The 15619-nt window shown below is 41.2% G+C and overlaps 1 protein-coding gene across 1 annotated transcript; it reads left to right on the top strand.

The window, feature by feature from the left end:
- Positions 1–399: 399 nt before the first annotated feature.
- Positions 400–11233, top strand: LOC311225708 (extracellular calcium-sensing receptor-like; the record flags this gene model as incomplete). Its single annotated transcript, XM_084311103.1, has 10 exons — positions 400–456; positions 4484–4620; positions 4949–5243; positions 5353–5439; positions 5678–5947; positions 7199–7405; positions 7509–7784; positions 8732–8959; positions 9099–9222; positions 10320–11233. 10 exons carry the CDS (start codon positions 400–402, stop codon positions 11231–11233), a joined length of 2595 nt encoding a protein of 864 aa, XP_084167229.1.
- Positions 11234–15619: the final 4386 nt, after the last annotated feature.

Genomic DNA, 15619 nt, shown 5'->3' with positions numbered 1-15619 from the left:
TATATGTTATCATACAGAGTTAAAGGTGTAGACAATAGTTTGAGGTAGATAGTTGTGATTACTATGATTACTATGATTACAGTGTAAGGCAGTTGTCGACAGTGAAAGCAGTAGGCAAGTATAAATTGAGTATAGGCAGGAGTTCAAAGTTCACACAGTATAGATGGGGGCGCACGTGCCAGCTGTAGTCTTCCTGAAGTCCACGGTGAGCTCCTTGGTTTTCTTGGTGTTAAGGGCCAGGTTGTTGGACCTCTTCCTCCCTGTAGGCCGACTCATCATTGTTTTTGTTTTTGTTTTTGATGAGGCCCATGCACCACTGCTGTGTCGTCTGCAAACTTGATAATGGTGTTGGTGGTACCATGTACAGGAGTGCAGTCGTGGGTGAAGAGGGAGTAGAGAATGGGGCTCAGCACACAGCCTTGCGGGACACCCGTGTTCAGGGTGAGGGTGGAGAAGGTGAGATTGTCTATCTATCCTAACAAACTGGGGGTCTGCTGCTTAGGAAGTCAAGGGGGTTCATGTTGAGGTCCTTGGTTTCCAAGGGGGTGTGGCTTATTTCAATGGACAATGGTGGAAATTAATGAATGCATAAATGTTTTTAATACATAGGTATAGCAATGCCAATAGGTCCAAGAGAGCTGAGACTCTGAGCAGCGAACCTTAGTAGTATCGCCCTCATGTGTTCAAAAGGTGTAACTTTTCCTGTATTATGTGTGTCAATGGACAATGGTCAATGATTGAAATTAATTCAAATAAAATACTTGTTGATGACCAATGTCAAAAAATATATTACTATGTGGTAAGTTTCATCCACCATCCAGTCTTATAATAAGATATGATAAGATATTCCTTTATTGATCCCCTTGTGGAAATGCAGGCATCATATAGCAGCATGGGAGAGGGGAGGTACAGGTATGGGCAGGGTAATATTAGAAGATATAAATACAGGCAATATTATTATACAATTATACAGTAGAAAAGTAAAGATAAGCAGGTCTGTATGCCCTATCAGTTATATTATACATTACAATAAATTTGGTTAGAAAGAAAAGGGGAAGACGTCAGAAAGTGATGAAAGGGAGACCGTTTTAAAGCAGTCTGATGAGAAAGAAAGCTGAACTGAAGCCCCTTCAGACTGAGGTATAAATAAATGCAGCACCTTGCAAAGTTTAGGCTATTATAGTTTAGTTTAGTTTATTTATTTAGCACATTATTAATAAAAAAAAAAAAAAAAAAAAAAAAAAAACAGTGCTACATGTAGGAGGGAACGAAGCCCAAAGGGCTTTACAAAGTTCCACTCCCATCCCATTGTCCATAAACATATATGAACGAAATACATGTAAACATGGTCTAGAAAATAAACTCAAAACAAGATCAGAGACATAAGGCAGACACTATAGCGAAAAGATGGAAGATTGACACGAGTCAATAACAAGATCAATTTCTTTCTTTATTTTTTATAAAAAATAATTTAAGTGCAAGAAGGCAAAGGAGATGAGAATAACATATGAACAGTATTAATGAGGAAAAAGAACAAGCAGCCATACAGTAGATGTAACACTGATGCACAGGAGTAACGTAATGGGTTGATGATTTATGATGCAATTAAATGAGATTTTAATTGTTTTTTAAATATAGATAAGGAGGTTGTTGACCTCAATGATGAAATTAGAGTGTTCCAGAGATGGCTAGATGCACACGCATGCATGCATGCACGCACACACACACACGCATGTGGCTCTGGTAATCAGAAGGTTCCCGGTTCGATTCCCTCTCCTCCCCCGGGCAGCGCGTCGAAGTGTGAGTGAATGTGTAAGTGAATGTGTGAGTGAATGTGAGGCATAAGTTGTAAAGCACTATATAAATGCTGCAGTCATTTTAACCATTTAGAGATGCTCTTACAATTAGAACATTGAACATTGAGAGCACCTGTACAATGGAGGGAAAAGAAGATGTGACAAATTGCACTTGTTTCAATCCATGAATTGCACATAATTGAGCATGGTAATGGTTACACAAGCCCCTCTACACTCAAAATTGTCTTTTGAATAGGAGAAGATTCAAAACATGATATAAAAGATTGACATACAGTGTTGACCTGCATCTCAAATGGTTCCTTAGGGTCCCAGTTTGCTAATGGTGTATGAAACTTGTATGTGGGGGGGGGGGGGGGGCACACATACTGCTGACCTTGAGCACTCCCCCCAGAGTGCATCTGACAGTCACTGTAAACTGAAAGATTCACCCATTCTCTAAGGATTGGGAAACTGTCTGGCATGATGTGTGTGTGTGTGTGTGTGTGTGTGTGTGTGTGTGTGTGTGTGTGTGTGTGTGTGTGTGTGTGTGTGTGTGTGTGTGTGTGTGTGTGTGTGTGTGTGTGTGTGTGTGTGTGTGTGTGTGTGTGTGTGCGAGAGAGAGAGAGAGAGAGAGAGAGAGAGAGAGAGAGAGAGAGAGAGAGAGAGAGAGAGAGAGAGAGAGAGAGAGAGAGAGAGAGAGAGAGAGAGAGAGAGAGAGAGAGAGAGAGAGAGAGAGAGAGAGAGAGAGAGACAGAGACAGAGACAGAGACAGAGACAGAGACAGAGACAGAGACAGAGAGACAGAGACAGAGACAGAGAGAGAGAGAGAGACACAGAGAGAGAGTAGGGGTTTTCTTTGCTGTGGCAGTCTTGATGCCAGCCAGGGACCTCCTTCCCTCCAGGCCCAGAGGAGAGAAGTGAGATAATAACCGTATTAAGTGGCTCAGTGTAGCCTACTACTGCCACCTTGTGGTAGAAATAAGTAATGTGTGAGTAATGAGTTTTACTGAAGCCCACATTCTCAGCCCCCTGATTGATTGATTGATTGATTGATTGATTGATTGATTGATTGACATTTTTTATTAACAGATTGCAGAAGGGGTACAGTACAGTACAGCTCAATACACTCTGTAGACTAACCCATGCCAGGATGTGGCAAATTTGAAATATATAGAAGAAAATAAAGAAAAACAGATTGAGGTCACATACGTCCTGGTCGCCCTGTGATTTAAGGAACATGCCACATTACTTAGATTCAGATTTCAGATTCAGATCATTTTATTGCCACAGCTTATTTTTTTTAAATGTACATATATTCTGAAAACAAATCTTGTTTTTCCCGGCTCCTCAATCGTAGTAGATTTGTAAACATAGTACACAACGTATATTCTATCTATCCAAACTATAACTATAAGCTATAACTATAAATGTAAACTATAAATATGAACTAAATAAGCTATAAATAAACTATAAACTAAACTATAAACTAAACATAATACACAAATTATATCTATCCAAACTATAACTATAGGCTATAACTATAAATATAAACTATACACGAAATAAGCTATAAATAAACTATAAAACTAAAACTATAAACTAAACTATAATCTAAACTATAAACTAACCATAATACACTAATTATATCTATCCAAACTCTAACTATAGGCTATAACTAAAACTATAAACTATACTTATAAACCAAATAAGCTCTAAATAAACTGTAAACTAAAACTATAAACTAAAACTATAAACTAAACATAAATACACAATGTATATTCTATCTATACAGACTATACAATGCAAGGTATTATGTTAGCAGCAGTGTGTGCTTGTGTGGTGTGTAAGTCACTAAGGTGCTTTTGTGTGTAAGCTTGAGTGATCATTTATTTTAGAGTCTATCCGTCAGCAGTAGTCTGTTTGCCCGGTGGGAGTAGCTGTTCAGTGTTCTTTTGGAAGTGGACCTGAGACTGCGGTACCGTAGGTTTGAATCTGGCTCATAGCCATTGATGCAAGACCCCCCCCCCCTCCCTCTTTACTCCTCATGTTTCCTGTTGCCCCCTACTGCAGTGGTCCTCGACTGCTGTGCCTTGAAGTCAGTTCAATTTGAGATTTTGCATGTAAAGATAGTGGACGTCAAAACTAAAATATTACATTTCTTCATTAAACTATAATGAAATCAGCCTATAATAATACTTTTAACCCAGTCACGATCGATCAATTCTGCTCCACTGCCAGCAGCCATGCTCATACTTTGCCCTCACCTCCTGTATAATCAGTCGACGATATTTAATATTTAATATATTTAATATATATTTAAAAATATTTAAGAGAAATAATAACATAAAAACACACTTTAAAACGTACTTAATAATCTGTTTGATGCGAAAGGTAGATTTGCAATTGACGTTAGGCCCCGCCCCCCGTCCTCTGATTAAACAGTGACGTGAATCGGTGGCACAGAGGATGACGCAGCCCTGTCAATAAAACATAGTGTCCGGGCGCAGGGGCAGAGAGAAGGATGCCCACGAAGGGGCACAGCCATGGTGTTTTCTGTAGACACACACCTGTTCTCATGCCTGTGTTTGATCTCTCTGTTGCTCTCTTCCTCCCTCTACACCGTCTCCCCCTCCTCCTACCCCGTCTCCCCCTACCCCTACCCCGTCTCCCCCTCCCGGTCCTGTCAGCTACAGGAGCGGTTTCACCTGAACGGGTTGTACAGGGCAGGGGACGTGCTTCTGGGAGGGCTGTTCCAGATCCACTACTTTGCCGTCTTCCCTGAACTGTCCTTCACCTCAAAGCCCTCGCAGCCCACCTGCCACGGGTAAGTGTCTCCCTCGCGGGTGCGACAGAGAAGCAGAGAAGGGATTGCTGGAGGTCAGGCCGGTCGGGGGTTCAGTGTTATTCACAGCGGTGTTCTGAATTAATTCGCTCGCTGTGCTTTTTCTTTTCAAATTCCATTTTCACAAAAAAGTGTTGCACTGTCAATCAATTGTGTGTGAGCGGAATCTCATGTTACTTCATATATACGATTACGTTCGGTGCGGATTTAGAGCTTCCAAATGAATTCTTAGTGACACAGACATTTGTATTTCTATACATCCCACCATTATTAAAATACAGTTAATAATGGTGGCATTTTGTTGCGTCAGTTTCGACATTCTAGGGTTCAGAACGGCCCAGACCATGGTCTTTGCCATTGAGGAGATCAACAGCGACCCCGACCTGCTGCCTAATGTGACCCTCGGATACCATCTCTACGATAACTGTGCCAAGCTAGGGGTGTCATTCCGTGGTGCTTTGTCATTGGCCAGTGGCACGGAGGAGCAGTTTCTAATGGACGAGAGCTGTTTCGGGCCTCCGCCAGTGCTGGCGATTGTGGGTGAGGCCTCTTCAACCTATTCTATTGCCGCCTGCAGGGTTCTAAGTTTATATCGGTTGCCGTTGGTAAGTTTCCTTTTTTCACATAGTAGTGTCGTGTTCTTTGAGATACAGTCACTGAGTGGTGAGGAAATGTTGCCATGAACTTACAAGGCACTCTCTGTGTCTTTTGCAGGTGAGTTACTTTTCTACCTGTTCCTGCCTGAGTGACAGGAGACAGTTCCCATCTTTCTTCAGAACCATCCCAAGCGATGCTTTCCAGGTAAACCTCTTAACCTTCGGTATTGTCGCAGTGAAAGGGTTAAGAAACACAATATCCTGCAAAGCTGATTCATTCTGACTTAATAACTGGAAGGTTCTGTTCCCTACAGTGTGTTAGCTGTGTGGTCCCAGATGACACCACTGGAAGGGAATGACTGGATATTGTGAAATGAAGCAACTATCCAGGAGATATTCCACAAAGAATATTCCACAGCCATCATTCTGCTCCCTCCTTTCAGGTGCGTGCGATGCTCCAGATTCTGAGGCGGTTCCGTTGGACCTGGGTGGGCCTGCTGATCAGCGACGATGACTACGGTCTCCACGTTGCCAGATCCTTCAAATCCAACCTGGCCGAGTCCGGTTGGGGTTGTCTGGCCTACCTAGAGATTCTGCCCTGGGGCATTAACCCAGCAGAATATCACAGGATCGTCGGCGTAATGAAGAGCTCCACGGCTCGTGTCGTCATTGTGTTCGCACACGACAGCCTGATGATTCACCTCATGGATGAGGTTAGGGTTAATATACTGTATAATCAAGTTAGGACATTGTAAAGATGAATGCCTTTATCTTCTTTTCATGGTATCATGAGATGAAAGTAAAATTTACATTTGTAGCCTCTGTAGGGCTGACCTCGACTAATCGATCGAAATGAGCCGTAGTTGACTGCCGACCTCTTAGTCGAATGCAAAAGAAAAAAAAGATTATATATATATATATTCAACTTCAACAAGTTGAATCATTCTTTCCAAAAGCAAAGAGGCCTAGGATGGATTTCACACACTGGACAAATATCATTCAAGATGTATCCATCAGTGGACCAATTGCATGCTTTCGCAGAGGACAAGAAGCCTTCAGTCGACTCCTTCAGACATTAAGCACCCCCCACAGCCCAAATGGAATTATCCCCCCAAAAATGTAATTATTATTATTATTTTTATTTGTTTTGCATTCAGGGGGGTCGACTATCGGCAAATTTCGGCCAATCAAAGTCGACTATCCAAATCCTTAGTCGGGGACAGGCCTAGTAGCCTGTGTATAAGATGACTGCAGTCATCTATTCCAATTCTCATTGATACAGCTATGTGACTTTAATGTAAAAATCCCAGGTTGAGGGAATGTTTTATTATTATTATTGTAATAATAATATTATTATTATTATTATTGACATTTATAACCCATTCTGACCGACATATCCTGTATAATAGGGACGTAGATGATTGAAAACATTGACACGTTGACACCTCTCGGCAGATTAGATGCCGATGAAGGGCTTATAGCAATGGACTGTTGGTCAACAAATTCATCATGAATTTATTTTAATTGGTACAACTCCACTATCAACAAATATTTATTGATCTGAATTTTCTGATTTTCCTTTCAGGTGACATGCATTACAAATTAACTAATTTGACTTCATACATTTAGACACACTACAATAGATACAGGCTCGACGTTTCTTCTAATTAGGCCACTTCTATCTATCTTAGTTTTTCTTTACAATGTCAATGCTGATTATGGTTATCCACAAAGAGGTAAGATAGAATTATGTAGAGAGTATTAAAATCACCAGAGTCTGAACTGATATAATTTACACAATCAAAACTTTTCATACTTGTTCATACTTCACTGTTCATACTTTTTGCACATTAGCTACTGCTCAATTGCTCAGCCCTGATAAATATTCCATCCAGCTGTATTGTTATTTTTATTCTAATTAGTGTGTATATACTTGACCACATTGTGCACAATTCCTTCCACAGGTGTTGCAGCAGAATGTGACAGGTCTACAGTGGTTGGCCAGTGAGGCTTGGACGGCATCCACGGTGCTTCAGACCCCTCGTCTGATGCCCTACTTGGGAGGCACCCTGGGCATTGCCATCCGCCGTGGAGAGATACCAGGACTGAGAGAGTTCCTGTTAAGAATCCGTCCTGACATCAACTATAACGACAGCCATGGAAACAGGATGGTGAGAGTTTTTTGTTTCACCTTACAATCGCCAAACATCCCCAGTTCTACTGTATGTTTTTTGCCATTAAATATTACGTCATTATTTTGTGTAATCTCTGCAGGTGAAGCAGTTTTGGGAGAACACGTTCCAGTGTAGATTTGCACCTCCACCATCAGAGTGGGTGGATGCCGGGGGAAGGTTATGTACCGGACAGGAGGATGTAGGGAATGTAACGACTGACTATTTTGATGTGTCGGATCTCAGGCCAGAGTATAACGTGTACAAGGCTGTGTACGCCCTGGCCTACGCCCTCCATGACATGCTGCAGTGTGAACCAGGAAGAGGGCCTTTCAGCGGGCAGAGCTGTGCCAGTCTGCAGAGGATGGAGTCATGGCAGGTGTGGTATCACTTTACACTCACAACACCTGGTACCAGTATATCAGTAGGATTTATTTTGTATATCAGATTTGTTTTTACATTAGTGTCATTATTGTCCTTAGAATGCCTAGATGTTATAGTTATATATATATATACATTGTTATTGTTATATACAGATATATAAGTATTATTATTATTATTATTAATAACAATAACAATAACAATAACAATAACAATAACAATAACAATAATAATAATAATAATAATAATAATAATAATAATAATAATAATAATAATAATAATAATAATAAGTATTATTATTATTTGTAATACTACCAAAAGGGACTGTTATTATTATTATTATTATTATTATTATTATTATTATTATTATTATTATTATTATTATTATTATTATTATTATTAACAATAACAATAACAATAAACAATGATAACAACAACAGCAACAACAACAACAACCATAATAATAATTATTATTATTATTATTATTATTATTATTATTATTATTATTATTATTATTATTATATTATTATTATTATATTATTATTAATATTAATATATTATTATTTGTAATGCTACCAAAAGGGAAATCTGTACACTGGACCAAGATACACCATGGGCGCAAAAAACACAAATGTTTAAGTACAAATAAAAAGCTCTGCAGCACCACTTTGCAAACACCACTATGTATTTGTTGAATTTTCCTTCCAAAATCTCACTGAAAGCCTTGTGGCCTTGTCGACGAAGTTGCAAGCTGTGCTGCATGGAGCTTGTATTGCTTTAAATTGTATATATTTATTATTAGGCAAAAGGAAAATTGCATCTGGTTGGATAAAAAATAAATGTATACCCATAATGCTGTGTGACAAAGTAATATATTATTTTCAAATCGTCCAATTTTAAATTAGATTTAGCATATGTTTCTTTTTGTATCTTTCAAATGTCTAGATTGTGTATTACTTGGACAGGGTCAACTTCACCACGTCATTCGGTGACCAAGTGTCATTCGACGAGAACGGTGACGCAATGCCAATCTATGACATCATGAACTGGGCGTGGCTCCCTGACGGACAAGCAAAGGTTCAGAATGTGGGCGTGGTTCAGAGGACAGCCTCCAGAGGTGAAGAACTCTTACTTGATGAAGACAGAATGTTCTGGAATTTTGAATCCAAAAGGGTGACTATATGTAAAACATGTACCGCAGCATTCTGTTAATAAACCTGTTGAAAAATCATCGTACCGTGATAATAGTTTATTGTAGTGAGTAATGGTGGATAATATAGCAATTTGAAGTTGATCATACTTTCCCCTGTAGCCTCCTCGGTCAGTGTGCAGTGAGAGCTGCCCCCCAGGAACCCGCATGGCCAGAAGGAAGGGGGAGCCTGTCTGCTGCTTCGACTGCATCTCTTGTTCTGAGGGAGAGATCAGCAATGAGACTGGTTGGTATATTGGTAGTGTAACCGAGTGGATCTTAACCTGGGGGACCATAGGATCCACAGGCGGCCGCACTAACCAGCTGAGCTTAACGGTCAGAAGGATTAGCAGGTGCTGGTTGACTGTGACCGACTCATTAGTAGTTTACACTCGTAAACTACGAGTGTAAGCTGGCTCAAGCTCGCAACAAGAAAGGGAAGACACAGGCACAATTAAGAAATAACTAAATAATTTATTTATATATATACTAATTATCAGGCAATATGAATGAGTATCAGTGTGTAAGCAGTGTGTATGATGAATGAGTATCAGTGTGTAAGCAGTGTGTGTATGAGAATGTATGTGCAGCATGAATGTTGTAAGTGTAAAACCAAAGGAAAGCTTCTAACCAAAGTACCAAAGAAAGTAACATAACAGGTGGAGAGAGAGAGCGACTTCAGGAAGCCTCCCTCTATATCAGACTGGGACGCGTCTATTCCAAACCCAACCAGTTCATGCTTCCGCGTTCGCGTTTTGCGCTCTGATTGGCAACTGATGTTTCTGGTCTCACCAATCGTGTGACGGCAAGTTCTTTCGCCGGTTAAGCTTAGGCACTCTTTCGAAGTTGGTTAAGGTTAGAGTTTGTCTTAGAGCATGGCGATAGAACGCCAGCCCTGATTCCAAACTCTAACCTTAACCAACTTCGAAAGAGTCGCCTAAGCTTAACCAGTGATAAACTAGGCGTTAGGTAGTTAGGTAGTGCTGGTCGAGGAGGAAATGGGCGCGTCACGCGATTGGGCGCACATGTCACATGACCAGAAACGTCCGTGGCCAATCAGATCGCACCAGAAACGGCAGTGGCCAATAAGATTAGCAAAACGCGAACGCGGAAGCATGAACCGGTTGGGTTTCGAATAGACGCGACTGGGACACCGACCCAGGCGTGCCCCAATTAGCCTGATGACCCTCCCCCAGCTCTGCTCTGCCAGCTCCACCCACCAATTCTGTGAGACAGGGACACAGATCAGAGCAAGCAAGCAACAATGTGGGGGAGGGTCGTCACAATACCGTATACTGCAGGCTACATACCCAGCATTTTAAGCACCATGTCCTTCTCTGTCAGACTCCACAGGGTGTAGCAGTTGTCCAGAGGACTTCTGGTCCAGTCCCCAACGTGACCGATGTGTCCCTAAGGTTGCAGAGTTCCTCTCCTACCACGAGCCTCTGGGTATCTCCTTAACAACAGCCTCGTTGATGGGTACACTCATCTGCTGCATTGTCTTTGGAATCTTCATCCGTCATCGCAGCACTCCTGTGGTACGCGCCAACAACTCAGAACTCAGCTTCCTGCTTCTGACGTCACTCAAACTATGCTTCCTGTGCTCCTTGCTTTTCATTGGTCAGCCTAGGCTGTGGACATGCCAGCTGAGACATGCAGTATTTGGGATCAGCTTTGTGCTGTGTGTCTCCTGTATCCTGGTGAAGACCATGGTGGTTCTGGCTGTGTTCAAGGCCTCCAAGCCTGGGGGTGGAACCAGTCTAAAGTGGTTTGGTGCTGGACAGCAGAGAGGGACAGTTCTGGCTCTCACTTCCATCCAGGCTGCAGTCTGCACAGCCTGGCTGGTATCTTCTTCACCAACTCCTCATAAAAACACCCAGTACCACAGTAATAAGATTGTGTATGAGTGTGTGATAGGGTCCAGAGTCGGTTTTGCAGTGTTGCTGGGTTATATTGGCTTCTTGGCTATTATCAGCTTCCTGCTGGCATTCCTGGCAAGGAATCTTCCTGATAACTTCAACGAGGCCAAGTTCATCACCTTCAGCATGCTGATCTTCTGTGCTGTGTGGGTGGCGTTCATCCCTGCTTATATCAGCTCCCCAGGAAAATATGCAGATGTGGTGGAAATCTTTGCCATCCTGGCCTCTAGTTTCGGCCTGTTGGTGGCGCTGTTTGGACCAAAGTGTTACATTATCTTACTGAAACCGGAGAGAAACACTAAGAAGGCCATTATGGGGCGAAGTACCAACAAGACATAGAGCCCAACAATTATGTAAATCCCCCCCCCCATATTGTCTTCACTAGTCACTGATTATGACGATTATGGCAAATAGTTAGCTAAATGCTAGCACGCTAACGTTCGTTAGTTAATACCTCAATAATCTACCTTTGCAATCTAGTGAGCAATTTATTTAGTTAACAATAGTTGGGCAGCTGGTGTTATTTGCTCTGCTATCTGGCTTAGCTAACAACATAGTATCTTTGTCTCCAAATTGGCCATTGCAAGCACAGTAACAGGTACTACCATAGTGAGTCCCAAGGAAGGGTGGCTCAGGTAGCAGCCTACCAAAATATTCCCCTTCCTTTTCCTTTAAATTGCTGCTCATTTGAAATAAAATAAAAAATGCTATACTTCCTCAAAAACAGAAATTGAGAATGCTTAAGTCAAGGTAAAGAGCCTGTGTAAACCACAGATGAAGCTATACAGTAGGTCTTTTAAGTTAATAACCACTGGAATGTTCGGTCTGGCTGATCAGTTCGGGATCGTCTTTAGTTGAATCGTACAGCAAACGTCAGACATTATCACGCTGTACCAAAGATCATTGGCTGTTAGGGGTGTAAAGGTACACGTATCCGTACCGAACCGTTTCAGTGTGCACCGTACCGTACCGAATGGCTGTGTAGTGTACCGAACGAATACAACGGTATGTTAACCACTAACGACCGCAAACCGAGGGCTGTTTTTTTTCACAATCTAATATAATTATTATAATTTCTTAATTTTTTTTTACAAGTCGATTATTAATTTCAATATAGAATATTCGTTGACAGCCCTACAAGTACAATTAGTTACTGCACACTACATCACCCCTGAGTGGAACATGGAAAGCCAAACTTTCCCCCACTGTACCGAAAACCCGTACCGAACCTTGACTTCAAAACCGAGGTACGTACTGTACCGTGGTTTTTGTGTACCGCTACACCCCTATTGGCTGTGCATGGCCTCATGGCGATAGCGTCACATCTGTCATCGAGAACCCATCAACCAAATACCATGTCTAGGTCGTTTAACCTCATCCGTGGGATTGATTGTAGCCTAATGCTATGAAAATCGTGAACTCTACGCAAAAGACTAAGCTAGCTAAATGATCTAACAAGCTAGTTAATGCTACAGATAATGCTAGCAATGTCAGTTGACCGTATCTTTTGGGGACTGCATGGACAGGTCATTGGACATTGCATGGTTTCATCCAGACTGTCCTGGAGTCTATGCATCCTTCATCCATCATCAATGTTTACAAACAGTATGGAGACTATATGATATTTTGCAATATGAAACAATGGATCAGCTTGAAATTGTTGCCATTAATACGTCTGCTGAAAATGAATAAAACGCCAAAACAATTAACTTTGCATACAGTATTTCCTTGAGACGCGTGGCTGTTATCCATTTTGTTTGATCTAACCGATCACCTCTGCCTATCTTTTTCAAATAACCATGTCTTTCAAAAGTTTCAATGCATCTACTGACTACCATCAGTAACATAACCTAGGCATAACATGAGCCATCACCCCTTATCAGACACATAACTGTTACGAGTGGGGGTAGTGTGGAGAGGAGAGAGAACCCAATACTGACTAATGAATGGAGGAAACGGAGACGGCAGTTGTTCTTCTCAGATACGGTGATCTATTTATTAGCGAAACACTAGAGCCAAGAAATATATTTACAGGAACAAACAAAACAAAAGGCACTAGATACAAAACGAACTGAAGACACGAGAAAACAAAGATACACCAAAACGGAATACTAAATTTACTTACAAACTCTCAATACAAAACAGCAAGGCAAGGGAGACGACAGGAGACACGATGGGCAAGGGAACATGGAGGTAACTGGAGGTAACACGGAGGGATGACGCCACACAGGAAGTGGGAACAGGACACACTAATATACACAGACTAATTACAATTGAAAACACCTGGCAGGCCAGTCTAAAACACAGAAACAATTAACACCAACTAAACACAAAAGCAATAACACAACAACACCAAAGCAATCTCACACACACAAAACCAAAACAGGGGAACCACATCACACAAGGTAAGGGAAGGTCAACAACACACACAATGAAATTACATTACTCAAACAATTAATTACATTAAGCACATTTGTGAGAGCAGACAAACTGGATGCCTGCACCATCTGATGGTGCCCACTAGAGTGCGCCATGAGACCACTGACAGGAGGTAGGGAATGTCCAATGTCTTTCTTATCATAACAGGCCCACAAAGGGTTGGGCCTGGGGTCGTTACAAATAACTATTGTGTGTGAGTCCGGCTATCTCATAGCACCCATGATAGACCATTAAGGCACAGGCCATCTTCCTTTATATCCAATAGCTTAGTCCTCATCTTTTGTGTTACAGTGGAATCAGCCATCTGCAAGCATTAGGTAGGTCTATTTAAATCATGAGTCTGTCAAACATCAAACAGAGTACTGAACTGATCTAATACATCTACTAAGAAGCATAGAATTATACCATTAGTTTTGGGTCATTTGGCAACATTTGATTGATATAATCGCCTTTCTCCATCATAGAAATGATCTGTACACACAGAAAATCAAGTTGCATTGCTTTTATTTTTATTTTATTATTATTTTTATTTATTTTATTATGCTACACATGACTCTTGGTCTTGATCCATGATATCATATGTTAGTATTGGTGAAATTATCAGATACAGAGAGCCCAGTATTACCCCAAGATCCAATACCATTAGGGCATACTGCCTCTACACTACAGTACTCATACCTTCCGATCGGACCTGGCTTACTCTGGAGGGAGATGTGTAGCCTACTAGGGGTTCTTCCCTGGGCCAGTAAGAATTGGTGTAATGAGGAGATCCACAGTTTGTGTGGTCATTGTTTTCTAATTAAGTTGTACTTTTATTATTCCCCTTGGGGAAATGTGCCATCTGCATTTGACTCATCATAGTTATTTAGGTGCAGTGGGGCAGCCGCACAGTGCAATGTTCCAACTCCAGTTGTGATGCCAGTACCTTGGTCAAGGGACCAACTCCAGTTGTAATGTCAGTACCTTGGTCAATGGACCAACTCCAGTTGTAATGCCAGTACCTTGGTCAAGGGTCCAACTCCAGTTGTAATGCCAGTACCTTGGTCAATGGACCAACTCCAGTTGTAATGCCAGTACCTTGGTCAATGGACCAACTCCAGTTGTAATGCCAGTACCTTGGTCAAGGGACCAGCTCCAGTTGTAATGCCAGTACCAACTTCAACTCCAGTTGTAATGCCAGTACCTTGGTCAATGGTCCCTATATCAATGTACTGGCATTACAACTGGGTTGAGTGCTGACACTGGTTGGAGATAAAAAATTAAATAAAAAATTGACAGACAGCAGTGATATTATTAGATTACATTACATTACATTCAAATGCATTGTCATACAGCACAAGTACAACACAAATAAGTTTGGCATCCAGCCAGAGTGCAAATGTAGCAGTAAAGTGCAACAGCAATATACAATGTACAGTTGATGTACACCTCTTAAGCCCGGGGCCCTATTTTCTGAAAATCCGCCCAAAATACATGCCTAAGTAAATGGAAGATTGCTCCCTTCTACAAGGTCCATTTGCATGTTCTTGGTATCTAGGGACATCTATGGGCCTCAGTGAATGTATTCCAAGTGTCAGAAATATTGTGTCTATTACTAGGCTTCCTTAAATTGTGATGAAACAAAGAAGAATATGAATTATGATTTTTCTTTGCATTTTTGACAGTGAATAACACCATGCAAAAAATGACCAGACGTGAAAAACTGCCACTGAGCTCATTCAGTACCTTCTTGAGATCACGTATACAAAAACCTAAGGAAATGAATAAAGGGAAGATGATTAAACAGAATGTTTTGTAGATACAGTACTGAATTCTGCCATCTGGACCCGTGCAATTTGAAATATTATTAGAGAATATAGAATATGAGGCCTATAAATTACCTTATTATAGCCAACTTGCACATCTATCGGATCGGGCCAAATCTACTCTTTCCAGTGGCAGAGTTCAATTTGGATTTAGTATCACCAGGCGTGCATGAAGAACCGAGAATGAAATCTACTGTAAATACAGTCAGCTTTTAATTTTTGCGACAGGTCCGCCATTTTGAATCCGTTTGCAAAGCGGATTGTTGCTAAATGTTCACAGAAGGTAGACACACTAACTGCGCTCCAATCTATGCCGATAATGTTCAGTTTTGTGATATAGTATCCCGAGAAATAAGAGAAATAAAAAGAAATCATACACAAGTAATTTGCTTGCTTGAGGCTAGAATTTCCTGGGTACTGTAGTTTTTCAAAATTTCAATGCTCATTGAGCGCTCTGGATGCCATGTGCTCATATGACTAC

The sequence above is a fragment of the Notolepis coatsorum genome (assembly GCF_963971535.1).
Source record: "Notolepis coatsorum genome assembly, chromosome: 1".
Classification (NCBI taxonomy): Eukaryota; Metazoa; Chordata; class Actinopteri; order Aulopiformes; family Paralepididae; genus Notolepis; species Notolepis coatsorum.
The sequence above is the reverse complement of the archived record's forward strand: the minus strand, read 5'-3'. Positions and strand labels throughout refer to the sequence as shown.